General features: G+C 59.1%; 3 protein-coding genes and 1 long non-coding RNA gene across 4 annotated transcripts; 2 read left to right on the top strand and 2 right to left on the bottom strand.

Moving 5' to 3' along the window:
- Positions 1–10,492: 10,492 nt before the first annotated feature.
- On the top strand, positions 10,493–13,059 carry SSTR4 (somatostatin receptor 4). The gene is made up of 3 exons (XM_032104410.1): positions 10,493–10,836; positions 11,157–11,297; positions 11,695–13,059. Exons 1-3 carry the CDS (start codon positions 10,764–10,766, stop codon positions 12,957–12,959), a joined length of 1,479 nt encoding a protein of 492 aa, XP_031960301.1. The 5' UTR covers positions 10,493–10,763; the 3' UTR covers positions 12,960–13,059.
- Positions 13,060–13,627: 568 nt separating this feature from the next.
- THBD (thrombomodulin) lies at positions 13,628–17,202 on the bottom strand (the record flags this gene model as incomplete). Its single annotated transcript, XM_032103933.1, has 1 exon — positions 13,628–17,202. A coding segment is annotated over one exon (1,761 nt), but the record flags the coding sequence as incomplete, so codon positions are not given.
- Positions 17,203–17,284: 82 nt separating this feature from the next.
- On the top strand, positions 17,285–18,149 carry LOC116441961. Its single transcript, XR_004239311.1, has 2 exons — positions 17,285–17,337; positions 17,923–18,149. It is a non-coding gene; the product is annotated as an uncharacterized LOC116441961 (long non-coding RNA).
- A 1,805-nt stretch (positions 18,150–19,954) lies between these two features.
- On the bottom strand, positions 19,955–24,183 carry CD93 (CD93 molecule). Its single transcript, XM_032104408.1, has one exon. The coding sequence runs from the start codon at positions 23,778–23,780 to the stop codon at positions 22,035–22,037; it is 1,746 nt and encodes a 581-aa protein (XP_031960299.1). The 5' UTR covers positions 23,781–24,183; the 3' UTR covers positions 19,955–22,034.
- Positions 24,184–24,697: the final 514 nt, after the last annotated feature.

Below are 24,697 nucleotides of genomic sequence, written 5' to 3'. Positions count from 1 at the left end.
CTCTCCCACCTTTCCCTCCTCTCTTCCTCCGGCTCCGCGTCCCGGCGGCGGCAGAACAAGACGGCTACAGAGGCCGCTGGAAGCCGGCGGCGCGGAATACACTGGGAGGCCTCTTTTTTTTCCTTGGAAAATATTTCCCTGCCGCAGGCTGCGGTGACAGCAAACATTCCTGCCGGGGCTGGAATCCCTGCGGGATGGCTGGGGCTCCCAGCCCTTCCCTTCCCAGGGTGCGATCCCACTGCCATTCCCGAGGGATCCAGGCCCGGCGCACAAAGGCTTTTTATGCTTGGAGCACCGGCAGTTGTTTTTCCAAGCGGGAGAAGAGGAGCTGGCGTGGCCCCCCGGGAATATCCAGGGGAGCCCTGGCCACTCCGTGTGCCCTCGGCTCACCGGGAAAAAGGGAGGATTGTTAAAAAAACCCCCTCGGATCCGGAGCAGGGAAGTCAGGGCTGCGGTTGTAAATCAACAGAGCTGCTGCTATTTCCAGCTTTTTGGGAGCAGGGATAGAGCCCCCCCCCACACACACACTTCCCGGGCCAGGTGTGTGCCGAGGGATTTTGGGAGCCCGGAATGGTGGCACATGGCACACACCTGGATTTGTTCCTCCAGGGGCGATTCCAGTCCTAGGGAAGCAAAGCCGTGGGACAGGATGCCCTGGAATATCCATAAGGCTTTAATTTTATTCTTTTCATGGAATTCCAAAAGGGGTTGTGTTGGAAGGGAGCTCGAAGCCCATCCCATTCCTTCCTGCCATGGGCAGGGGCACCTTCCACTGTCCCAGGTTGCTCCAACCTGGATTTGGACACTTCCAGGGATGGGGCAGCCACAGCTCCTCTGAGAAAGGCACCGTTCCAGTGCCTCATCACCCTCCCAGGGAAGGATTTGTCCCTAATATCCAACCTGGACCCACCCTCCTCCGGCTTGTCCCCCTTGTCCTCTCACTCCATGCCAAAAGCCCTGAATGATCATGGAAAGGAGATATCCCAAAATGCCAGCAGGAGCTCCTGCTTTCCCTTCTCTTCCCAGCAAGGAAAACCCATTCCCTGGGGCCATGAGGTGATTCCAGCCCCACCCAGGCCTCATCCCACCGGGAAGCAGCCAGGGCTCCGCTTATCTGCAGGAGCAGCCTCCCTGTCTCCATTCCCAACCTTTCCAGCCCCATTTTCCAGCTGATTCAATCTGTGCCCAGGAGACAGAGCTTCCCGAGGTCTCCCGCTGGGAAGGAAATCCACTCTGGAGAGGACACAGCTCATCAATCCCGGCTCCACTTGGGAATGGCCGGGCTGCTCCTTATCTCCAGAGATAGCACTTGGGGGTGTGCTGGGAGTGTCCTCATCCACCGGGATTTACCCGATGGAGCACCTGGAATCTGCTTTATGTTTTGGGATTTATCCCAGCTTTCACTGGGAGGGTGCAGGCGCATCCCAGCTTTCAGGGTGAGGGTGCCAGAGCATCCCAGTTCCCACATGAGCATCCCAATTTCCACTGTGAGCATCCCAATTCCCACATGAGCATCCCAGTTCCCACTGTGAGCATCCCATCTTCCACAGGGAACATCCCAATTTCCACAATGTTAATCCCAATTCCCACAGGGAGCATCCCAATTTCCACAGGGAACATCCCAATTCCCACATGAGCATCCCAGTTTCCACAATGTTAATCCCAATTCTCACATGAGCATCCCAATTTCCACAGGGAGCATCCCGATTCCCACGGGGAGCATCCCAATTTTCCCGACAGAGGTATTGGAGCATGCCAACTTTCACTGGAGCGCACAACTTTCACTCCCGCCTCTTTCCCCCCCCCACCTCCATGACAAAAGACCCCCTCACGGGATAACATTCCCAATCCACAGGGTCCATCCCTGCCCCCTGAGGCATCCCCACATCCCGAACTTCCACTCCTTGACCTTTTCGGCCTGGTGGGGGGGAGGGAAGGGGGGTTTCCCACTGGTTTTCCCAGCTGGCTGGGAAATTGGGATGCAGCCGTGACCCCCTGAGTGCCAATCCCAATCCCTGCTCCCATTAACACCTCATCAGCTCCCGGGGATCCCGGCAAACACGGCGCCGCTCTCCAAGGAAATTCCGCGGGCCTTGTGATGCAGGGCCCCCGGAGCGGGAAGAGGATGAGGAGCGGGAGATTTCCTGGCCCTCGGATGCGCAGCTGCTTCCAGGGCCGGCACCTGGGAGCACAGGGAAGCCAGGATGTGGATTCAGGAAGCATCCCTGCATCCCGCTGCTCCATGGAGGTGCAAATGGGCTCCCCATTATCCCGGCTTCCCGCTGCTCCCACCCTGCGATGCTCCCGCTGTTGGATCAGGAGCGGCGCGGGGGCTCGGCTGGCACCCGGCCTTGGGAAGGGAGGGAAGGAAGGAAGAAAGGAAGGAAGGAAGGAGGGATCCAGGATTTATTCCCCGGAGGGATCCAGGATTTATTCCCGCAGTCGGGAACACGGCGGTGACAAACAGCTCCTCCTTTGTCGGGAATGCTGCGAGGAGCACGCGGAGATAAAGCAGCCTGGCAGCTCCAGGGAGGTCAGGGCTGGGAATTCGGGATGCTCATCCATCCCTGCCCGCGGCGAATGGGATAAAGCTCCGGATGAAAAGTCCGCTGGAGCAGTGGGAATAGGGAAAGGCCCCCGCAGCTCATCCCGCTGCTGCTGGGTGCATCCCGAAGGATCCAACCCCTGCAATCCGCTCCCGCTTCCCGGTGCCACCACCTGCAGGGTCTCCCAGGAAATCCTGATCCACAGGATCGGGACACCCCAGAATTCCTCGCTCTGCCTGAGGGCGTTTTCCAAGCGCTTCCTGACAGGGTTTGCCCTCGGCAAACCTTTGGGGATCCAAAAAGGGGATTTGGGGGAAGGAGTGTTCATGCCGGAGGCGTGTCCACAGGCATGGAGCATGGCACACGCTTCCCACGCCGAGCTCTAAGACATCCCTGTGGAATGTCAGACCTCGCCCTGCCGCAGCCTGTCCTACTTGGAAAACTTCGGAAAAGCGGAATCCACCCTCAGGCCGGCTGGAGTGGGATGCTCAGAATCCCTCAGGATAAATCCCTGCATGGAGCCGGTGGGCATCATTCCCATCATTCGTTCCTATCATTCCCATCCCATAACCCATGACACCTAGGGATGTGGGTATTGCTCCCTGGAAAGGCAAAAAGTCTGGCACCCACTCGGGATTTATCCAGCGGGAGATATGGAAGCTGCAAAGGGGAAATCAACCCCTTTGGAAGCAAACTGGGAGCAATCCCGGTTATCTCCCGGTGCGCCCCGGCTGAGTGATGAAATCAGGGATAATCCCGAGCTCCGGGAAGATAACGCCTTCCCAGTTCCTGAGAATCAGCTCCCAGCGCCGGATTCTCCAGGCTGGAATTGCAGCAAAACTCCCAGAGCTGCCTCGTTCCCAGAGCAGGCAGGGTTTTTTGGGAAGAGCCAGTTTGGGAGCTCGGTGTATCCCACGGAGTGGCAGCGGGGGGAATCCTGCCGGGACCAGCCCCATCTCCTCCCTCCTCCCCGAAGGAATGGTGCCATTCCAGGTGCTGGCGTCATCAGGGAGCTCCGCCCCGCGGCTCCCGGGACAAGGCAAATCCCAAGGCAAATCCCAAGGCTTTCCCATCCGATCCCAGTCTCCTCCTGCAGCGCTTCCACACGGGAAGAGCGGCTCTGCCCGTGGGTTGGTTGGAAAATCCACATTCCAGCCATCCCAAATCCTTGGGGATTCCAGGTCCTGGATGAGCAGAGCCCAAAGTCCGTCTCAAACCGGGCCCTTCATTTTCCAGGGTCATTTTCCGGGAGCTTCCCAGGTTTCAGTTTAAAACATCCAGAAATATTCCCCAGCCACAGAATCCGATGGTTTTGGGAACTGACGGATGCGCAAGGAAAATCACGGAATCCCAGAGCTCTTAAGGCTGGAAAAGTCCAACCATTCCCCCGCCACTAAATCGCATTCCCAAGTTTTAAATCCCTCCAGGAACTGGGATTCCTGGGCAGCTGTGCCAGGGTTTTCCAACCTTTTCCATGAGGAACTTTTCCTTAAAATCCATGGAAAAGAGAAGGTTGTGCCCCATCCCTCCCTCAGATTCCCAGCACTCCACACATTGCCCCCCGTTTTCCCTCCCAAGGATTTATCCCAGGAAAAGCCCCCCGTCCCCTTCCCAGCATTCCCGTTATCCCAGAATTCCGCGGGAGCTGCCGGCGGCCGTGTTTGACTGAAATAATTTTATTTGAACACAATTCCCTGTTTCAACATTTTTAGGGAGCAGGGAGTTATTTAAGATGGATTCAGGTTTAATCAGTTTAATGGGATTTTCCGCTTTTTCATGGAAGCGCTTCCAAATGGTCCTGATTAACTTTCCCGAATCAATACGCTTAAGGGCAAAACACACAATTATCCCGGCAAATGAGCTCCTGCGTGGATCCGCCTTGGATCCGGCCCTGGATTCCCTTCCCCGCCTCGTATTCCCTGAGGGAAGGCGGCAGCACCCCATGGATCCTTTTCCCAGCTGGTATTCCCTGAGGGAAGGCGGCAGCACCCCATGGATCCCTTTCCCAGCTCGTATTCCCTGAGGAAAAGTGAGGGTCAGCCCCGGGATCCCCTTCCCAACTCATTCCCTGAGGAAAATTGAGGATCAGCCCCGTGATCCCCTTCCCAGCCCACATTCCCTGAGGAAAAGGAGCCCCACAACCAGCGGAATTCCAGAGGAAAGCCTCTGGCCCTCGCCTTGCCTTTCACATCCCGGCTCTTCATTCCAACACGATCCAACAGATCCCTGGAAAAGCTGGGTTGGGAGGGATCAGCACTGGTGGTGCTGGCACAGGGACAACCCCGAACTCTCCCACTGGATCCCATATTCCCGTTATGCCAACCCGAGCACGGATTTGGGATCGCATCCGGCTCCGATCCACCCATCCACCCATCCGCAGGCCACGGATCACATCCTGCTTCCCATTTATTCCTGCAGGATCCAATATCCCGTGGCTCCTGCCAGGTTGCAGCGTTTTTCCGAACTTCCCGCGGTGCAGAATTCTTTGGGAAATGTCAGAGTTCCTGGGGATTAAGCGGGAGCCGGAGCAAACAGGAATGACATTATTGTAATTCCTGCAGTATCACGACTCCCGTCCCACATCCCGCTCCTTGCATCATCCTTCCCGTTCCCTGTTCCCGGGTTTCTATTTGTTTATCCCATGGATAAAAGGGAAGAGGAGGAAAAGAGAATTTCCCTCCTTTTTCCTCCCTTTTCCCTTGATTTTCCGCCCTTTTCCTTCCTCTTTCCTTCCTTTTTTCCTTCCTTTTCCCTCCCTTTTTCCTCCGTTTCCCCTCCATTTTTCCTCCCTCTTCCTTCCCTTTGTCCTCCCCTTTTCCCTTCCTTTTTCTTCCCTTTTCCATGCTTTCTTCCCTGCGTGTGGGCGAACTCAGACCCCACTGAAATTCCAGGCTTTTTTAAACATATTTTTTAGGGAAGCATTCCCAGATTTCCACAGCAGATCCCGCCTTGTTGTAAGAATCCGCAGCAGCAATTCCCAGCACATTCCCAGCCGTGGGATACAAGGATCTGAACGTGGAGTTGATATCCGGAAAAGTCAGGGCCCGTTGGAAGAACCGGGATCATCCAATCCCTAAAATCCTGCCCTTCCCGCTGCTCTGGGCACAGGGAACAACCGCTACCGGGAAAAGATGGATTCGCTGCTCTTTTAGGGAATTCTGGCCTCCTCCAGCATATTCCCGGCTCTCCTTTGGGGTTTATCCCTCTCCTTGTCCCTCCGGCTGCTCCAGTTCCCGAAACCAGTGGCAAATTCCTGGTGTTTCTGTGGGATCAGCCAGCTCGCGGGAGGATTCCACAGGGATGGGATCCATCCCTGACCTTCCCGCTTCCCACCGGGATCAGCTCCGTGGCTTGCAGGAAGCGCATCCCAGGGAATCAAAAGCTTGGGAATTGCGGCCCTTCCCGCCCCTCTGGCAGAGGATGAGCACAGGGATACAGGAGGAAAACACTCCCGGAGCTGAATTCCACGGGAAATCCAACCGGACGGCGCTTCCTGAGGGACACTGGGATTCTGGGAAGGGATTGGGAGCGCCGGCGCATTCCCTTGGGAATGCCGCTCCCGGCCCAGTGTGCGCCAGGGAGTTCTCTCCCACCCTGCTGGTGCCGAGCAGGAAAAGCTGGATTTAGGGAAAATCACTCCTGGAAAGGCGGGAAAACCGTGGAAAGAGACAACTGGCAGCTGCCGCCGGGAAAAGGAATGGATTTTCCATGGTTTCCAGCGGGTTTTCCGGCTGTTGGCAGACGGGTTGGAGGTGGCCGCGGCGCGGGAATTTGGGAAGCGCGGGGGGGGGGAGGAGGGGGCGGTTTCCTCATGGGATGAGCAGCTGGGATTCCCGGGAAAAGCCTCCCCCCGCCCGCCATCCCGCTCGGGAGCGATCCAGGAAAAGGGGAGAATCCATGGATTTGAGCGGGGGGAAAGAAATCAGTGCCCGAATAAAAAAGAAGGAGCAGCCGGCTTTCCATAAAAATTCCCGGTGCCTCCGGCCTGGCAGCCGGGAAAACCTCCAGGAGGCCATAGGAAGCGGCAAAGCCTCCGGATCCGGCGCTCCAAAATTCTTATGGAATGAGGGAGTGGGGCGGTGATGCCAGCCTGCATTTAGGCGGATAATGCATCCCCCTGTCCCGGCTCCGTCCTGCTCTTCCCAACAATTCGCGGCAGCAAAGGCACCACGGCCACAGAGGGAGAAACTTGGCAACATCCGGGCATTTCACATCCTTTCCTTTATTCCCCGTGCTCCCAGTATTCCCAGTTCTTTCCTTTCCCATCAGTTTTGGGATACGGAGCACCCCTCAAGGAGATCCACACCTTATTCCCAGCCAAATCCCCGCGGAATTTGCTTCCCAGAGATCCTTCGGCCACTGCCTTTCCCTGTTGGAAATCCAAGCTCATCCGCTACCTTGGGCTCCAGCGGGATTTAGGCAAATTCCAGGCCCTATTCCAATATTAACCGGGATTTCTCATCCCTCCGAACCCGGGAGGAATTTTTCCAGCAGATTTATGGGAAAGAGCCAGAGGGGAATTGCCTCATCATCCCGAAATTCCCTGGGAGCTGAGGATCCTTGTGGCTGGGATCAGACTGGAGCGGGGACAAGGAGAGTTCCTGGAATTCCTCCTGTCTCCATCCTCAGCTTCCCAGGTTCGGGATGCTGTGGAATTGCGGGAATTCTTCCCCTTGCTGGAGCCAGAATAAATCCAGGTCTCTTGCACGGAAGCACCTTCCTATAAGGAATATTCATGTGGGAATATTCCCGTGGGAATATTGCCACCCGTTCCCAGGATTCGGGAGGATTCCTGCAGCCTCCGCCCCTTCCCTGCTTCCTCAGGGGACTTTTCGGGAATACCCTGCCAAGATTTGGGAATGGGGACGAAGCCCAGCACTGTGGGAGCAAAGCCTGGGAATGGTGGATTTGGGAAGGGAAAGACGGGATGCAGCTGGAGCATCCCACATCCCCAGTCCTGCCTGTGCCACGTCTCCCATCCCACGGGAAGCATCGGGAAGAGCCGCTGGAGCTTCCCCGCGTTCCTTGGCCACGGCCCCATCCCAAAGTGGGGCCGCATCCGCTCCTTATCCCGCCCCAAAATCCCGGGATCCCCGAGCTTTGGGACGCCACGGTCGTCCCCCATCCCGGCGTCCCTCTGCCCCATCCCAGTGGGAATTTTTCGGAGGAGCGGACACTGGAGCATTGAGCAGGGCTTGGAATGTGCCGGCGGTGCCAGAGCCCAGGAGCTCCCGGGAAAAGTGCCAGGCCGGGAATAAGGAGCTGCAGTGTGGATCCCAGACTGGATAAACACATCCCAGCTCCCACCTGGCAGCGGGAATGAGGCCCTGACCTCCGGCTCCACTTCCCGCCGGGATAACGCCGCCTCCTCTCCCACCGGGAAAGGGAAACTCAGGCTTTTCCGGGGGGAAAACAGCGGGAAAACACCCTGAGGAGCAGCCATGGATCCGTGGAAGTGACGTCCAGCATCCAAATGCCATACAAATTCCAGGTTTCCCAGATTTTTGGGGGGGATATTTGCTTTAGAAATTCCCAACGTGGATAAATCCCTTTCCCCCCCCTGTCATTCATCCCAGGATTCTCCCAAAATATTTGTCCAACGTATTTATAAACTACAGAGGAATTTTGGGGAATTCCTTTACTTCCCCCAAAAATTCTGATTTTTTTTTTTTTTCTTTTCTCGGAGGGCGGAGGAGCATAAATTCCAAGAGATTTTCCTCCGAGTTAAGAGGGGGGAAAAAAAAAGGGGAAGTCTCAAGTTCTTTTCCCAAAAAACAAGGTCGGGTTGTGGGCAAGAACCTGTTCCCAATCCAGGTTTTTCCCACAGTTCCCCCCAAAAAATTGGGGCTTTGCGAGGGGGGAAAAAAGGTTCCAAAATTGGCTTTTCTGGAATGTGGGAAGGATCCTATTCCCACAGTTCTTGTCTCTCCTGGGAATGACCCGGAGGTTTTCATCGGCGTTAAAAAATTCCAGAGGGTAAGGATTGAACACGTCCCAGCATCCCAAATCCCGGCATTTGGCGGCTCCCAGGAGAGGGCAGCAAACCTCCACGTTTCGGGCTTTCCTCGGGAAAATCGGGAAGGAGCGGGGGCAGGAGGCGGGGAGATCTGGGAGCAGCCCGTGGAAGTGGGGCTGGAATTCGGTGTCCTTTAGGATCCCTTCCAAATGTTCTGGGATCGTGGGGAATTCGTGGATTCCGAGCTGTTGGGGGCTCAGGGAAGATCCGAGGGGTAGAAAAGGAATTCCATGCGAGATTTACCTGGAAAAGGGGAGCGGGACCCTTTAACTGGGAATTTCTCCAGGAAAATCCCACCCCATTTTGGGCTTCCTTAATTCCCAGCATCCACAGGCTCCTCTCCTCTTTTCCCACTTTTTTTCCACAAGTCCCTGGCGTGGATCCGGGATCCAGCCCCGGTGGGGGAGCAGGACAGGGATCCCTGGACAGGGATAATGGGAATAAAGAGGAAAATGAACCGGATTCCAGGATGAGGAGAGCTGAACGCTTCCCTCGGACACCGGGGAAACCACATCCCGCTAAATCCCGGGACGGCTTCCTTGCAATTCCCTGACTTGGAGGCTTCCTGCAGAACCCGGATCTTAAAACCCCCGAAGTGCTGATCCCGAGATCCACAGATTCTTTGGGAAGCACCGAGCGAATCCCGCTTTTCCCTCGGCATCAGAGAAGGCTCCGAGGCTGGGATCGGGGCCAGCTCCTGAGGGTGGGATTGAGGAGAACCCCAAGATTTTTGGGAGCTGGGCTCCACGTGGGTCCCTTCCTCCTGGGGATATCCCAGGATTCTATGGATGCTCCTGGAACGGGAAGAAAGCCGAAGCTTCCTAATCGGAGGCTCCGACCACCTGGAGTTGCCCCGCTGGAGCCAAGGTTATTCCGGCTGCTCCCGACCCAGAGTTTTCCATGGAATTCTGGGATCCCCGCGCGGCTCAGGCCGCTCAGGAGTTTCCTCCTTTACAGCAAAGGAGCCTTCAAGGCTTTCCTGTTGCCCCGGGAGGAGGAGGGGGCTCATGGAATCCGTGGCTGCTTCCATTGTTTCATGCCATGTTTTCCGGTCTCCGGCTGCAACGGGAGCGCCCGGAGCTCCCGGGCTGGCACCCGGGAATTTCTGTGTCAGCACGGCGGGATCCCGGGGTCCTTTATCCCGCTGGAACGCCCCATGGAATTGGGGCTGGGGAGACGGGGTGCCGGCATTCCCTGGATCCCGGATGTTCCCAGCGGGATCGGTGCCAGCTGCACCATTAACCACGGTCAGGGATTCAAGCAGCGAGGAGAGAATCCACCTGTTTTCCCAGGGTTTCCGAGCCCATTCCCAGGAATATTATATGGATATTTATCCCTCTTCCCATCCCGGCAATCAGGCCCCAAAGGGGCTCATTCAGCCGGCTCCAAATTCCCGGAAAGTCCCAAGTGCTGCGATTTTGGGATGACTGGGGCAAGTTTGCTCCGCCGTTCCCTGGCCAGGGTTGGCGTAAATCGGACGAGGGAGCTGGGAATGTTGGAATAAAGGAGGATCTGGGGGGATCTCATTCCCTACCACTCCCTGGCAGGAATCAGGCGGGAATGGGGCTCTGCTCCCAGGGAGTAAAAGACGGGATGAGAGAGAACGGCCTCAGGGGAGGTTTGGGTTGGACATCGGGAAAATTCCTCTCGCTGGGCAGTGGCGGAATCCCTATTCCAGGAGGGATTTAAATCCACGTGGATGTGGCACCTGGGGACCTGGATCGGTGCTGGATTAACATTGGATTCCATGATTTTAGAGGGCTTTTCACGCCTCAGTGATTCCATGGGTCCATGACTCTATTACTCTTCGATTCCATGATTCCACAATTCTATGATTCCGTGACCTGGGCTGAGCTGCTGCCAGGGATTTCTTGGCACAAAGATTCCCTGGATCCCTCTCATCCAAAAAAAAAAAAAAAAAAAGCCCCAAACCCGGGAACTGATTAAAAATAATCCCAAATGGATGGAATTTCCTCCCGTTTTTACAGCCCCGGTTCCAGCGCAGACTCCGATTTGGGATGGAATTCCCGGTGGGTTTGGATGTGGGGCCAGGCTGGGCTGGCCCTCACCTCTCCGCGCCCGGAATCCCGGGATGCGGTGCAGCAGGGAAGGGGATCCAACGGGAAGGATCCGGGGGCCCTGCAGCGCTGGGGATGCGCGCGGGGAAGGCGGGAATGCGCGGCAGGAATGCGGGATGAGGGATGCGTTGCCAAGGCAACCATTCCTCTTCCATCTCCTGCCTCCCCCCGGAGCCGCGGGGGATGCGAGGGCGGGGTGCGGGATTCGGGATGCGGGATTCGGGATGCGGGAAGGGGGGGTGGGGGGGAGCGGGGGAGGATCGGGCTGCGGATCCCGCCCTCCGCAGCGCCGGGAAGGAGCCGCTGGAGCGCGAATGCTCCGGCCGGGAGCCGCAGGACAGCGCAGCCCGGCGGGAGGAGGGCGGAGGGCACTGCGCTGTTTTCCAGCGGAAATCCTGGAGCAGAAAGTTGCGCCGCGTTTATTTTTCCGTGAAAAGCCGATGCCTGCGGCGTAGGGATGCGGGAGAGGGGGAAGATCCCGCGCGTCCATCCCTGCTCTGTCTTTCGCTTTAAAAGGTCCGGATCTTCCCGGTCATCTGATCCAGGTCAAGCAGGACTTTCCGTTGGAGACGGATCCCACCGGAGCATCTTCCCACAGCGGCTGCTTCCCCCCGCCAGGAAGGCGTGAGGGTCCTTCCGTCCCTGGAATACCGAGAGGTAAAATATTCCCGGCTCGCTTTCTCCTTGGCAGGGCGAATGAAATCCTGGGATTTGCGGGGGCTCCTTAAGGTGGATGGCGTTGATTCCTAGGCCGGGTTGGGACTGACTCCCAGGCCGGGTTGGGATTAATCGCCGGGCCGGGTTGGGCTTCCCAGGCCATCCCACCCGGTCTGAGGAGCCCCACGCAGGGTTAATTCCCACCCCACCCCACAGCCCCCGAGATCCCAAAAAACCGGGACGCTCCTACCTGAGGAATGACGTGGAGGTGTCCAGGCAGGGGAGGGGATTGATGGAGGGAGTCGGGGGGTGGCGGAAGGAGATTCCCGATCCAGGGGCAATGTGGGCACCGGGATTTCCGTGCCCTGCAGCCCTCATCCCTGTGCCCTGCCCGCAGGTCGACCCCATTGCCGGTGCTCTCCCGCCCATGGATGCCCTCCCGCCATGAGCACGGACGCCGAGCAGAGAATTCCCCTCTGGAGCATCTCCAGCTGGGCCAGCTCTGAGACGCCCCCCAACAGCAGCGCGGCGGCGGCGGCGGGAGAGGCTCCGGAGCGCGGCGGGAACGCGGCGGGAATGGCGGGAACGGCGGGAATGGCGGGAATGGTGGTGCTGCAGTGCATCTACGGCCTGGTGTGCCTGCTGGGGCTGCTGGGCAACGCGCTGGTCATCTTCGTCATCCTGCGCTACGCCAAGATGAAGACGGCCACCAACATCTACCTGCTCAACCTGGCCATCGCCGACGAGCTCTTCATGCTCAGCGTGCCCTTCGTGGCCACGGCGGCGGCGCTGCGGCGCTGGCCCTTCGGCCGCGCTCTCTGCCGGACCGTGCTGGGCGTGGACGGCCTCAACATGTTCAGCAGCGTCTTCTGCCTCACGGTGCTCAGCCTGGACCGCTACATCGCCGTGGTGCACCCGCTGCGCGCCGCCTCCTACCGCCGCCCACGCGTGGCCAAGCTGGTCAACGGCGGCGTGTGGCTGCTGGCGCTGCTGGTGGCCTCGCCCATCCCGGTGTTCGCCGGCACGGCGGTGACCGGCGACGGCCGGGCGGTGGCCTGCGACCTGCTGTGGCCCAGCCCGGCGTGGGCGGCCGCCTTCGTGGTGTACAGCAGCGCGCTGGGCTTCGTGCTGCCCGTGGTGGCCATGGCGCTGTGCTACCTGCTGCTGGCGGGCAAGATGCGGGTGGTGGCGCAGGGCGTGGGGTGGCGGCAGCGGCGGCGCTCCGAGGGGAAGCTGACGCGCCTGGTGGTCACCGTGGTGGCCGCCTTCGTGGTCTGCTGGCTGCCCTTCTACGTGGTGCAGCTGCTGGAGCTGCTGCTGCCCGGCCGGCTGGACGCCAGCGCGCACAACGCCTCGCTGCTGCTCAGCTACTCCAACAGCTGCGCCAACCCCATCCTCTACGGATTGCTCTCCGAGAATTTCCGGAATTCCTTCCACGGCGTGCTGCGCCGCTGCCGGGATTCCGGCCTGTGCTGCTGCCGCGCCGGCGACGGGGACGGAGGGGACAGCGAGGACGAGGAGGAGCCCCTGGATTACTGCGCCGCGCCCCGCGGCGACAACAAGGGCTGCGTGTGTCCCCCCCTGCCCTGCCAGCAGCACCCCCTGCGCCCCCAGCCCTGCTGCGCGCCCGGAGCCCTCCTGCCCAAAACCACTCCCTTCTAGGGCACCCCGGAATCTGGGAGGAAAGGGGATGGAGAGGGCCCGGAACGCTGCGCCGCTCTCCGAAATAAAAAGCCATAAGACTGGCCTGGGATGGAGCGAATCCCATGGACTGTGTGGTTGTTGCCATTATCCCGGCACCCAGCAGCCTTCAGCGGGGACGCGGAGGATCCCAAAATGTCCGTGAGAGCACGGCCCTCCCGATTAACAAATAATAAATGCACGTTCCTTCCCAAGAGACCGGCAAAAATCCCGAAGCCCATCAGCTCCGCTGCATCTGCAGCAGAAGGACATCCCATCATATGCACCTCTACCCCCGCTCCCCCCCCAAAAAAAAAATTCCCAGGATTTTAGCACCCCCAGGACCAAATTGCCACAAAAGAAACCCCAGGAGAAACAAATTTTGGTGGACCTCATCCCGGGGTGAGGGACAGCACACGGAGGTCCCATGGAATGAGCCACTTCCAGCTTATTTGGGGTTTAACTTTGTCCTTGGAATGTTACCCGTGTCGTCCATTACTTATGGCTCATCCTTTCCATTTGAATCCCGCTGGGGAAGTGACCAGCTGGGAATGTTTTCATCCCAGTGCTGCCCTGAATGCTCCGGGGTTTTCCTGCACTTCTGGAGGAATCTTTGGGAAGGGGAGAAAGAACATTCCCTGAGCAGTTCCTCTGAGCCAGGCTGGCAAAGCTTTATTGGTGTCCACCCAGGATCTCCACGAGGCAATTCCCGTCGCGCGGGGTAAAATTCCAATAAATAAATAAAGATTTACAAACGTGCCGAGGAAGGGAAGGATAAAACGGGGAGTGTCGGGAATTCAGGACTCGGACACCGTAAGGAATTTGTGATAAGATAAAACTCCGCAGTGGGACTCTGCGATAAGAGGGAAGGGGGGGTAGGGGGAGGAGGGAGTTTTTGGGGGTGTGGTGGCAAAACCTGGGATCCAGCCAGGAACGGGCAGGGTTTGGAGCTGGATAACGAGGAGAGAGATCCATGGGAAGCAGATCCTGCAGGTGGGATGACGCCTTTCATCAGTGTCTTCCCACCTTCAACCCTTAACCTTCCCTTCCCTTCCCTTCCTTTGGATATTCTTCCCGAGGGACACCTCTGTATTTTGATATCTCTTTCTGGATAATTACAGATCATCAAAACAGCTCCGTCCTTCCCACTGCAGCCCAACATCCATAGATTTACAGCCCTCATTCCGTGTGGTTTCCCTTTAACCCATCCCAAGGGATCCATGGACACGACCCTCGGTTACCCGGCCTTTGGGATAACGACCTTTTGGGAAAGCTACAATTCCTACAACGCCTCTATTTTGGTTTTCCTGGGAATTTGCAGCCGAGGTTTCACATTCCAGGGGGGGATGCTGCGTGCTGGGAAGTTTATAGGGTGGGAAGGGGGAATGTCGGGGAACAGAACCCCCCGGCTCTGATCCCAGACTCCCAAAACTTCGGCCGCTCCGGGACAATAAATGTTTCACAGGCATGAAGCTGTCAGCGCCCGCTCCGACATTCCCGCTCCAACGGCAGCCGGAGCAGGACCCCCCCCTTTGACTCCCCAGGGAATGACAGAGCTGGAAAAACAGATCCTTCTCCAGAATTGCCCCCAGTCTGTGGCTGGGAATGAGCGGCGAGCTGGATGCCGCCTCGTGGGAATGTTTTGCCTTGGGATAGAGTCAGCCCGGGACGAGGGAAAATCCCGGCGGACGGGAGGGGGGCGGGGTCACAAAAATCCCCCAAATCCAACAATTCAAGGCAACGACGGCGGAAAATCAGGGAAGAAACTGGATGTGGCTCTGCAGCAGCGCAAACCTTTCCCACAAAACCCACCCCGGCAGCCTCGGCGTCCCTGCTTAACCTCCACATCCCGCAAAAATGTAACGAGAGGGAATGGGAGTCAGAGATTTGAGTCCCGCCTTGGTGACACTGAGCCGGGTCCGTGCTGTCACCGGGGGCTTCAGGTGACAAGTGCTTCCCACAGCATCTTTGCTCCTTCTTCCATCACCCCTCAGCTTAAAACAAACCAACCCCATCCCGAAGAAAAGCGGGAGCCTCCCGGCTCGGGAAAACCGTCCAGCCCAGGGGAGGGGCACTGGGGTGGAGGTGTCCTTCCGAAGTCTCCGCCTTGGTAACCCCGTGCCCTCATCCCACGGCTTCAGAGTCCCTTCCACACGGAGCCGCCCCTCCCGGGTTTTTCCTTGCGGTTTTCCCGACCGCCGGCTCGGGAAGAGGAAAGCTGGACGCCGAGGGAGCGGGAACGCAGCAGGAGCGGAGCGGCCTCGGGGCGCTCTGCTTTCCCCGCTCCCCGGCGCCAGCCTTCCATGAGGCGGCTGGGAAGCAGCCAGTATTTCTGGGAGTGGGGTGATCGCAGCTTTTCCCGAATTATCATGGAAAAATTCCAGCCGGGGGTCGGGCGGGGGGTGGAGGGTCGCGGGGGGGCGAGGGGGGGAATAAATGTCACCCAGTTCGCCTCCCGGCGTCCCTACGGCTTCTGTGCGGAGGGGACCGGCTGAAGCCCCAGCTCCTTCTCCTGGGGGCCGCTGTACTTGTAATCCATGGAGCCGTGGGAGCGGCAGCGCTTCCTGGCCAGGTGCAATCCCAGCGCCAGCAGCGCCAGCAGGCTCAGGAGGGCACCCGCGGCGATGGCCACCAGCAGCCCCGGGTGCAGCCGCTCGGCCTTGGGCGGGGGCCGGCTGGGCACGGGCGTGGGCGGGACGGGCTCCGAATCGCCCGAGAACGCTTCGTCGCCGTCCCCGTCCGGGATGGGGAGGCACTCGTTGTCGCGGAGGTACCGGCCGTGGGGACAGTGGCACTGGTAGCTGCCGGGGGTGTTGGTGCAGTTGAACTCGCAGTGACCGCTGTCGCACTCATCCAGGTCCACGCACAGGTCGCTGCCGTCCAGCACGAAGCCCTCAGGACAATCGCAGCTGCCGCCGGCCCCGCACACGGCCGGGCACTCGGTGGCGTTGCAGTACAGGCGACAGGCGGTGGCATCCCGCGGGTCCACGGCGTAGCCGGGGTCGCAAGCGCAGCGGTAGCCGTGGGGCAGCTCCTCGCAGCGCTGCTGGCACGGCGCCTCGAGGCAGGGCGGCCGGGGCTGGCAGCGCCCGTCCACCATCGCGTAGCCGCTGTGACAGCGGCACTCGAAGCCGCCCTGGGTGTTCACGCACTGCTGCTCGCACGGGCCGGGCTCGCTGGCGCAGTCGTCGATGTCCTCGCAGCCGACGCCGTCGGCCGCCAGCCGGTAGCCCACGAAGCACATGCACACGAAGGAGCCGTCGGCCACCACGCAGTGATGGTGGCACGGCGACCCCTCGCAGAGGGAGCGACAGCCGCGCCCGTCCGCGGCCAGCACCGTGCCCTCGGCGCAGGAGCAGCGCGGCCGCCCGCGCTCCTCTCCGCACGTCCCCGCGCAGCCGCCGCCGGCCACCTCGCAGGGCCACGCTCCCGGGATGTCGCGGCTCCAGCGCGGCCCCGCGCTGTCCCCATCCTCGTCGCAGCGCAGCTCCAGCCCGAGCTCAGGGATGAAGGCCACGCTGCGCGGGGGCAGCGCCAGGAACTCCGCTCCGCGGGCGCCGAACGGGGTGGCGTAGGTGACGAGGACGCCCTGCGGGGCGGCCAGGCGGGGACAGCTGCCGCCGTAGCTGTACTGGCAGAGGAAGCCGTCGGCCGCCTCGTCGCAGCGCCGCTCCTCCCAGCGCAGCTCCCGGGACACGGTCACGCAGCGCTCGCCGCAGCGCCGCCCCGACGGCGCCCAGTTGGTGTAGTCGGTGCTGCGGTCGCCGGTGACCCAGCGGAAGCCGCGGAGCCGCTGGCTGGGCTCGGTGCAGGACAAGGACGGCGCCAGCGACAGCCCGAGCCAGAGCCGCCCCGCGCGGTTCTGCAGCAGCAGCGCGATCGCCTCCTCGGCCACGGTGGAGCGCACGGTCATGAGGTGCCCCCCGCCCCGCTCGCAGCCCTCGCTGGCGGCCGAGAAGGGCCGGGCCGCCCAGAACACGGCGAAACACTCGTGCTCCAGGCACTGCGCGCCCGCGGGGAACACGTCCCGCGGCTGGCCCAGCGCCACCGTGCCCAGCAGCAGCAGCGGCAGCAGCGGCCGCATGGCCCGCGGAGGGGGCGGCCGGCGGCGCCCGAGCTGTGCCCGGCCCGCTCGGCCCGGCCGCCCTTTATAGCGGCTCCAGCCGGGGAAGGAAGCGCCCGGGGGCCGGGAGGGAGCGCGGTGAATCCCGGCCAGGCGCTGCCCCCGCCCCGCTCCCCTCCCGCATCCTCCCGGCGGCTCCGCCCCGGCGGGGCCCGCCCGGCAGCGCGGGGGGGGCCGGAGCGGCGGGGGCGGCCCGCGGCATGGGTGCGGGATGCGCAAGGAGCCGGGAAAAACGGCGTGAGCCTTGGGAAAAGGGGGGAACAGCAGCGCGATTTCACGGGAGGGAGCCTGGCGTGGGAGCAGCGCGGGTGGGAATCGTTATCCCGCCGGGATGATCTTCATCCCACTGGGATGTCACCCAGTTGCTTCCACAGGGCTGGCACCGGGGAGGGAGACCACGGCTCAAATCCCGTGTCCGGCTCTGGATCCAGCATGGAAAGAAAAGAGCTTGGAGCGCGTCCAGAGATGGGAATGGCGCTGGGAAGGAGCTGGAGCAGCAGGAGGGAGCTGGGAAAGGGGCTCAGCCCGGAGAAAAGGAGGCTCCAGGGGGGGACCTTTTCCCTCTCCACAGTCCCTGACAGCAGGGCGGAGCCGGGTGCGATTGGGATCCGCCCCCAGGGAATGAGGGACGGGATGAAGGGAAACGGTTTAGGCAGGATTCGGGAAAATTTCTTGGATAAATAATTAACATATAATTCTATCTTTTAATCTATAATCATTTGTAATTTATTTAGTTCTACTACTTGGTATTATTATTATTATTATTAAGAGTTATTTTGACCCCTTTCCCCATCTTCCCTTTTCCCCACGGACACCTCCCAGTGGATATCCCATTCCACAGTTTCTCCTTGGGGGATCCCTCTGTGCTGCCAGAACGGAGGCAGCAGCAACCTAAAAATGCAACCCCGAGCTTCTCCGCTCCACCAAAAGGGGATTTGAGCCTGTTTGTTTACAGAATTCCAACAGCCTCGGCCTCTGGGATGAGCAGCAAATCCCAATTTCCTGGGATCACCTCGAGGAAGTTCCTTTATTAAACTTTATGAAACTTCTTTGCACTTTGTTGACCTTCATTAAACCCTCGGGGTTTGTTCTGTCCTCTCCTAACCCCGGGTGCTTCCCGTACACCCCGTGAGGCTGCGGGGAAAAGGGAAGCTGGGGAAAATAAAATTAATAATAAGTATTAATTATTAACAATTAATAACTTTTTAATTTTTAATTTTAATTTAAATTAATAACAATTTAATTCCAGCTGCAGGGATGAACCTCAGGGAGAAAGCGTCCATGGGGGAGCTTGGAACGAAGAATTTATCCAAGCAGGATGATTCCTGGGAATCTCCTGGGGAGCTGGATAACTCCAGCCTTTCTTGGCTTTAGGAGCACCTGTCGTTCCCACAATTTTCCCTTCAGTTTTGCCAATCCTTCTTCCACTTCTCCTTTTACTACGTCTGTTTTCCGGACAAAACCACCAAGAAAAGAGGGGAAACATCCGGGCAAACCACAGGGAAAGAAGGAAAAGGGAATGTGGTGGAGAGGGGAAAAAAAAAACCCATAAAATTCTGGCTCTGCCGTTTTGTTGTTGTTTTTTTTTTAAGCAACTGCAAACCCAGATAAAAAATTCCTTGTCAAGGCTTTTTCCAGGAAAAAACAGAGCCTTCCCAAACAATGATCCCGCTCTGCCGGCCTTGCCCCACTGACAGCGCTTATCCCTAAAAGATAATCGGGATGGGGTGGGAGGAGTGGGATTAATCACGGTTCAAAAATTCCCTTTATCCCGCTGCTCCGAGGGCTGACTCAGGGTGCCAGCACTGCCCTTCCTGCTGCTTTTCCTCTTCCCAAATCCCATTAATCATGTTTTCCCTGCGGGAGAGGCCTTTCCTTTTGGCTCTGACTCATCCCGGCTGTCCCTGTCACCCCGCTTGGAGCGGGCACTCGGAATGCTTGGCCTGACCCCTGGGTCCGGGGTTTGGTGTCAGCAGGGGGGGATTTTTGGCTTCCTTGCAGGGTTTTGGGATGAGGTTCCTCTGCTGGAATGCTGGCAGTTATCCAGGAGGGAATGGAAAGCAGTGGAATGTAAAATAATGTGAAATATCCTGGGATAATAGGATCTAAAAGAGGTCAATCCTATTATTTGGTCCCAAAAAAGCCCTCGCACAGAGCGCTGCTGAAATCAAAGGAATTGCTCATGGCTTTGGGATCTTGGCCATGGGCTTTGGGATCTTGGCCATGGGCTTGGGACCTTGGTTGCGGGATTGGGACCTTGGTTGCGGGATTGGGACCTTGGTTGCAGGATTGGAACCTTGGCCATGGGATTGGAACCTTGGCAACAGGATTGGGACCGAGGTTGTGGGATTGGAACCTTGGCCATGGGATTGGGACTTTGGTCGTGGGATTGGGACTTTAGTTGTGGGATTGGAACTTTGGCAATGGGATTGGGGCCTTGCTCACAGTTTTAGGAACTTGCTCATGGTCTTAGGATCTTGCCCGTGGGTTGAGGTCCTTCCTCGTGGGCTTGGGACCTTCCTCCTGGTTTTAGGAACTTGGTCATGGGATTAGGATCTTGGTCATGGGCTTGGGACTCTGTTCACATGGTTAGGACCTTGATTGTGGTTTTAGGACCCTTTTTAATGGATTTAGGACCTTTTTTATGGGTTTAGGACCTTCCGCATGGTCTTGGGATCCAACTGATCCCATCCGAATGCTCCCACCCCAGGGCCTTGGCAGGGATGAAATGAATGGCCCCTGCCCAGCACCACCAATCCCGGGAAAGGCTGAGATCACGGGATAAGCCCCAGGAAAGGATTTGGGATCACCACCCACCGCCATGGGGAACACAAGGATTAGGAGCACCAATCCATGGATTTTTAGGAATATCTTTATTAAAACTCACTACAAACATGTTTTTGTTCAGGTTTCCTTGGAATTCTGTCCAGAAAGTGGCACTGGGATAACTTTATCCTGTGAATCCAAGAGTTTCGTTCTGGGAAAACAAGCACTCATCCATGACAAAAGATTCCAAGGAGCAGGATGAACATCCCGTCTCCTGTGGAAGCCAGGGCACCAAATGATCCCACTCTGGTTTGTGGGATTCACCAGCCCCCAGATAACTCCCTAAGGAGGCCACGGATCAGGATGTGGCAGGAAAATCAGGAGACATGAGGTTGGATCCAGGAGGAATTGCACCAGGAGGGAGGAAACACTCCATTCAGGAGAATCCAAACTAAACCTTGGCCCAAATTCCTGTCTTCCCTAGGCTGGATCCACCATCATTCCCCGCTGGAATACACAGAGGTTGGAACAGAAATGGGGATTATCGTTTTTTCGGGAATGAACCGCACACCTCAGGTTTTTCCCAGCTCTAATTCCACCCTCATCCCTCCTTTTCCCTTTTTTGTAGCCTTCTATCCCATAAAACCCCCAAGGCTGTCTCTTCCCACAGATCCCAAGCCGGCATAACTGGATGGGACCATTCATTTTCTTAATCAGTTCAGGTATTCCCAGTGCTTTGCTGCCTCGGGATTTGGGAATTCTCGGCAGGATTTCCAAGAATCCCGCTGCTGCATTCCCCCCTTTCTCCCAACACAGGCAGCACATGGAAAACACTCCCATTGGCTCCATTTCCCTGTTCGCAGCTCACAATGGAGCTGGGAGACAAGAAAAAAGCAGGAAAGGGTTTTCCTCGGCACATGGAATGACAGGATGCGGCTCCCTGCCCACTGCAAACTCCTTTGTGCCCCATTCCCATTCCCGGGGCAACTGGGCTCCGAGGACAAAATAATTCCAACAGAAATTCAGGAAGAGGCTGGAGCCTTCAAATCCCGTGGCTGTTCTTTTCCAGCCCTTCCTCTGGTTTATCCTCATGGATAAAGCACGGAGGAGGTGCTGCTGGATGTGCCCCTCAGGATTTTGGGGAGAATTCCCGCTGGAAAAGGCTGGAAGGAGCTCAAGGAACCTGGGGAAGCACCTGGGGAGTGTTTGGGGAGTTACAAGTTTGACCCGAAATAATCAGCAAATATTCCCATTCCAGGGTGTTCCTTACACAGGGAAAGGGGGAAAACAGGCTCAGCCTGGAGCCAGGAAGGATCCTTCCCAAAAAAACGTGATCCAACAGGAAAAGGCCGGCCTCCCATGCGGCTGGTGGGAAGGAGAGCATTGTTTTCTCTGTTTGGACGTGGATTTGGGCAGGATACTCTGGAAATGAGGAGGTGGTTATTCCAAACACAGCTTTTCCTACTTTTTGGCCATTCCTTGGCTCCATGCTGAGCAGTTTTCCGGGGGTTTAGGGGAGAGATTTTTAATAAACCCCCCCAAAAATAGCCTTTAAACCCCACCCTGGTTGTGCCTGCAGGGGCCTGCTCGAGCTCTGCTGAGGCACATCCCAATTCCAAACCCATTTCCAGGAGAATTCCAAGCCCTTTTCCAGGAGAACTCCAAGCCCTTTTCCAGAAGAGTTTCAAATCCTTTTTCATCCCAATTTCAAACCATTTCCCAGGAGAATTTCCAAACCTTTTCCATCCCAATTTCAAATCATTTCCCAGGAGAATTTCCAAACCCTTTTCCATCCCAATTTCAAACCATTTTCCAGGAGATTATCAAACCCTTTTCCATCCCGATTTCAAGCCCTTTTCCATCCCAATTTCGACCCCTTTTCCCAGAGAATGTGGCAAATCCAAGGCTGGAACGCAGCCATGGAGGGGGGAGCATGGCACAAGGGGCCACAGCAGAATTCCAGGTGAGTTTCCCTTTAGGAGCACGACCCAATAATTCCCAATCTGCCTTTCGGAGCAGCGCTGAGGAGGCAAATCCCACCCCATTCCCTCTCCCCTCTCGTTAACCCTTGGAGCAGCAGGACCGCAAATCCCACCGGAACAGCTGGAGGAGCTCGCTCTGGGCACAGAATTCCCCGCCACCGTTTTACTGGGATTTTTAACCCCTTCCTACCTGCGCTCCCCGCGGCTCTCGGGCTGCTCGGGCACCCAGCAATAATTATCGGCCGCGCTTTTGGCCGCCGGCTTCTCCCTCCTGGCCGCCCTTCTCCTACAAGCCACGAGCGCCAGGGCGAACGCCAGCAGGAGCAGGATGGCCACCAGGCTGCCCACGATGTAATAGAGCAGCAGCCGCGGCCCGTCTGCGCTGTGCTCGTCCGAGCCGCCTCCCGATCCCGCCGTGGGCATTCCCGGAGTCCGCGGGGTGCTCGTGGTCCATGGGACGCGTGTGGTGCGTGGGATGCCGGAGCTCCGCGGGATGTCGGAGGTCTGTGGGATGATGCCGGAGCTCTGAGGGATGATGCTGGAATTCTGCGGGATGCTGCCGGAGCTCTGCGGGATGCTGCTGGAGGTCTGCGGGATGCTGCTTGGGATCACCTCTCCGGGCCTGCAGCCGTGCCCATCCTCATCCCGGCGGGAGCCAGGCGGGCACAGGCACTCGTAGTCGCCGGGGAAGTTGCGGCAGGAGCCGGGACACGGATCCCGCAGGCACTCGTCCACATCCAGGCAGGAATCGCCTCCCGGCTGCCGCTGGAAGCCGGGCCGGCAGGCGCAGCGGAAGGAGCCGGGAATGTTGATGCAGAGCTGCGGGCACGCGTGGGGCTGAGCACACTCGTCCACGTCGTGGCACTGGCGGCCAGCGGGCCCCGCGGGGCGGTAGCCGGGCTGGCAGTGGCACTGGAAGCCGCCGGGAGTGTTGTGGCACCGGTGCTGGCACGGCCCCGACTCGCACTCGTCCACATCCAAGCAGGCGCGTCCGTCGGGTGCCAGGGCGAACCCAGGCTCGCAGCCGCACTCGAAGCCGCTGGGCAGCGTCCGGCAGGATCCCTGGCAGGGACTGGGGTGGCAGGAATCCTCGGGAACGCAGGAGGCCATGTCGGCGGCCAGCGCGTAGCCGGGGTGGCAGGCGCAGCGCGGGGACTCGCCGGCCGCCTCGACGCAGAGCTGCTGGCAGCCGCCGTTGCGGTGGCCGCAGGTGACCGGGCACAGGGGACCCGGCGGGTGCCAGGCGAAGCCGCCCCCGGCCAGCGGCCCCTTGCAGACGGCGAAGGGCGAGCCCCGGCCGCCGTCGCCGCCGCCGTCGCACTGCACCTCGGCCAGCGTGCCGAAGGGCGCGGCGGCCAGGTGGGCGCTGCGCACGCCGAACGGGGTGCTGTAGGTGACCCTGGCGCGCCCCGCCAGCGGCAGCGGCCCGCACATTCCCTGGAAGCTGAACTTGCACAGGAAAGCCGGGAGCGGGCTGCGGCACGGCCGGTCCGTCCAGCCCCCGGCGCCGTGCGGGCCGGGCGGCCGCAGGGCCACGCAGCGGGAGCTCACGCAGGTGACCGCCGGCTCCGCCGCCCACTCCGAGAAGTTGCCCGGCTCCCCTCCGGCCACCCAGGAGAAGCCTCGCAGCGGCTCGTGCGGCCGCACGCAGTGACCCCTGGGCAGGGCGAGCCCGAGCCAGGCCGGGCCGGCCCAGCGGGCCGTGGCCAGCAGCTCCCGCAGCCGCTCGGCCTCGCGGGCGCTGCCCACCGCCGCCAGGTTGCCGCCGTCCCGGCGGCAGCGCTCCTGGGCGCTTTTCCAGGCGCTCTCGTCCCGGTGCAGGGTGTAGCAGGCGCTGCCGGCGCACAGCACCGCCGCCTCCTCGGCCCCGCTGCCCCGCGCCAGCGGCAGCAGCAGCGGCAGCAGCAGCAGCAGCGGCCGGAGCGTGGCCATGCCGCCGGACAAGTGGACAAATGACCGGCGGCGCTCACATCCCGGCGTCCCGCCGAGCTCTCCCGAAACACATCCTGTGCTCCCGGCTTTCCCTATTTATCACCGGAGGCCGCGGCTTCCTGTAGCGGGGAGCCGCTTGTTGGGCTCCCTGGCTTCCCGTTCCCGCCGGCTCCTCGCTCCCATCCCAAAGTTTCGGGAAAAACACGCCGCGCTCCTGCTTTTTTTTGGTGCCGCTTCTGCTTTTTTTTTTTTTTTTTCTTTTTCCCTCCCAAGAATGTGATTTATTCCCTCCGGCCGCAGCGGAGCTTTTTAAGCCCTAATAGGGGCCGGGAGCTTTCGGGCACGTGTTGCTAAAAGGGGAAGGAAAACATCCCGGCTCCGAAGCCGTGGGATCCGTGGATCTCGGCCGCTGAAAAACAGGGAATATTTGGCTGCGCACGCGCGAAGATTCCAGCGCATTTTTCCCCTTTCTTTAAATAGATGGAAGAGCCCTGAAATAGGAGCTGGGCCGTGGGAAGGGCCTGGGAATGCCAGGATGGAGCCAAGCTCGGCCGGGCTCCGCTGCCATTCCATGGATGAGGATTCCTCACGGAATTCCAGGTTCGGCCTGGAAAAGCTCATCCAAGAGCAGGGCAGGGACGATTCCACCGGCCCAGGTTGCTCCAGGCCTTGATGCCGGGATGATCCCAGCTCCCTCCCTGCATTCCCAGGATTTCTCCTGGAGCTTCCCTCTGGCAGCAGCAAATTCAGGATTTAACCCTGGCAGTCTGGGGAATCTTTTCCTGCTTGGCACAGCCATGGATCCACTGCCCATTCCAGGATTCATGGGGTTAGATGGATTTGGAATTCCTCAGGGAATGGCTGTGATCCAACAGAGAAATGAAAACCAGGAATCTCCTCCTTCCCTTCCCTCCTAA

The sequence above is a fragment of the Corvus moneduloides genome, chromosome 3 (assembly GCF_009650955.1).
Source record: "Corvus moneduloides isolate bCorMon1 chromosome 3, bCorMon1.pri, whole genome shotgun sequence".
NCBI lineage: Eukaryota > Metazoa > Chordata > Aves > Passeriformes > Corvidae > Corvus > Corvus moneduloides.
The sequence above is the reverse complement of the archived record's forward strand: the minus strand, read 5'-3'. Positions and strand labels throughout refer to the sequence as shown.